The sequence below is a fragment of the Curcuma longa genome, chromosome 2 (assembly GCF_044706935.1).
Source record: "Curcuma longa cultivar G26 ecotype Majalengka, Jawa Barat chromosome 2, ITB_CL_G26_1.1, whole genome shotgun sequence".
Lineage (NCBI taxonomy): Eukaryota > Viridiplantae > Streptophyta > Magnoliopsida > Zingiberales > Zingiberaceae > Curcuma > Curcuma longa.
Window position 1 is genome coordinate 4482544 of NC_133862.1, and position 1725 is coordinate 4484268.

The following is a 1725-nucleotide window of genomic DNA, read 5'->3' on the forward strand; positions in this document are numbered from 1 at the left end:
AATCTTCAGCATGTAAAACTTGCTTGATTGAAAAAAAAATTGTTGTTGTTATATTATAATATTGTGATTGGTTAACCTACATAAGCTGAACATTAACTCCACTGTTGAAAATGTAGAAACAAAATAACTCCACTGTTTGAGTAGAGAATCTTCAACAATTCACTAATTTTGTTTGACGTTTCTCGATGAATTCGTAATCAAACTCTCAAGAACTCCATTTTTTTAATGAAGTTCTGGTAGGTTGTTGAATTTTTTGTCTCTCTTCATCCTCCTTCCTTGTCCAAGACTCTTTTAGTTATTTACTGTGAGATTGATCGAAGCTATAGAACTTTTGATTGATCAATGAGATTGTAAAGTCTTATAAACAAATGGACGTTTACTTTGACACAAATTTGTATCTGTTCCCTATAGATTAAAGAACAGTGCATGATTCAACTCGATACCAAAGCATTCTTCGCTCGAAGCAAACAAATCATGGAAATTGACATCTGGAATTTGCTCCACAGGCTGAAGTCCTCCATGGACGATCGAGTCTTGCCAGCCTACGATGCTGTCAGCCATGTCAAGCTGCGAAAGCTCGGGACTGAAGACTTCAGAGTTCGAGGTCGATTCTGTTCGGTTGCGACTCATCGCCCCACCGTCCAAATTCAATGAGCCACAGCCACTGAACATTGGCATCCAATCTGCGAAGAGAACTTTGTGGAGAGGAGGTTGATGATCGACATGCTCTATCGTGGAATGGCAAGAACTCGTGAGGATTGATCCTTGAGAGAGCAAGGATTCTGAAACTGAAATTCGGCTGTCGTGCTCATTCGACACTTGCTCAGATTTCGGGTGGTTTTCGACCTTCCGGAGTTTCTTCTTGAGGTTGGTGTGCCAGTGATTCTTCACTTCGTTATCAGTTCTCCCTGGCAGATGCATTGCTATCTGAGACCACCTGTGCCACCATTTCAGATTGCTTAGAACCAAAACAATCTTGATTTAACATTAAAATTTTCAGAATTTGCTCACTTGTTGCCCCAAATGGCATGCAGTTTCATCACAGTCGATTCCTCTTCAGCTGTGAAAGCACAGCGTTTAAGCCCTGGCCTCAGGTAATTCATCCACCTCAATCTGCAGCTCTTTCCATTCCTCTGCAAGCCTAGAGACAAACTTCTTAAATCAGAGAAAAGAAAAGAAAAGAAAACAAAGTACTGAAACATGATAGAAGAAAAGGCAAGCAGGCAATTACCAGCTTTCAGTGCTACAGAGGTCCAGCAGCCATGGCCGTGCTTGAGGATGTAGTCCTTCAGCTTCTGGTCCTCGTCAGGAGACCACAAACCCCTCTTGTAGGTCACCTTTGCCTTCTCACACATCTTGCACCCCATCACAAGACACTGGCTTTGGAGAGAAGAGGAACAAGTGCACATTTAAAGGCTCTTGGTCAATGATCATGGAGAACAGCTAATCTCGTTGTAAAGTCAAAATATGTTTTTTTTTTTCTTCTTCTTCATGCATTGATGCTCATGATGCACACAGGAAGCTTCAATCTCCTACGTGAGAAGAAAAAGATTCTCCAATGTTTTTTCCTTTTTATTTTTAACTCTAGTAAAGTCATCAATCAATAGCACAAATTCTAGGTGACTTCATTAATTGCAAAACCTTGTCAACTATGTACAGATCAACTATGCTTGCAAAGACCTTCGAATTTAATTAGAGAGAGGTCATAATATATATATATGAAAC

At 40.2% G+C, this 1725-nt stretch overlaps 1 protein-coding gene across 1 annotated transcript; it reads right to left on the minus strand.

Annotated features, from left to right (window-relative positions):
- Window positions 1-405: 405 nt before the first annotated feature.
- LOC141821443 (MYB-like transcription factor EOBI) lies at window positions 406-1367 on the minus strand. The gene is made up of 3 exons (XM_074708873.1): window positions 1232-1367; window positions 1012-1141; window positions 406-937 (listed from the first exon to the last, which is right to left on the minus strand). Exons 1-3 carry the CDS (start codon window positions 1365-1367, stop codon window positions 406-408), a joined length of 798 nt encoding a protein of 265 aa, XP_074564974.1.
- Window positions 1368-1725: the final 358 nt, after the last annotated feature.

What these genes read in the sequence shown, in the direction of transcription:
- LOC141821443 (XM_074708873.1), bottom strand. Translation starts at nt 1,367, where the DNA reads ATGGGGTGCAAGATGTGTGAGAAGGCAAAGGTGACCTACAAGAGGGGT. An exon ending in CTCTGTAGCACTGAAAGCTG is followed by an intron (nt 1,142 to 1,231) that starts GTAATTGCCTGC and finishes GTTTGTCTCTAG; the next exon opens with GCTTGCAGAGGAATGGAAAG. An exon ending in CATGCCATTTGGGGCAACAA is followed by an intron (nt 938 to 1,011) that starts GTGAGCAAATTC and finishes ATGGTGGCACAG; the next exon opens with GTGGTCTCAGATAGCAATGC.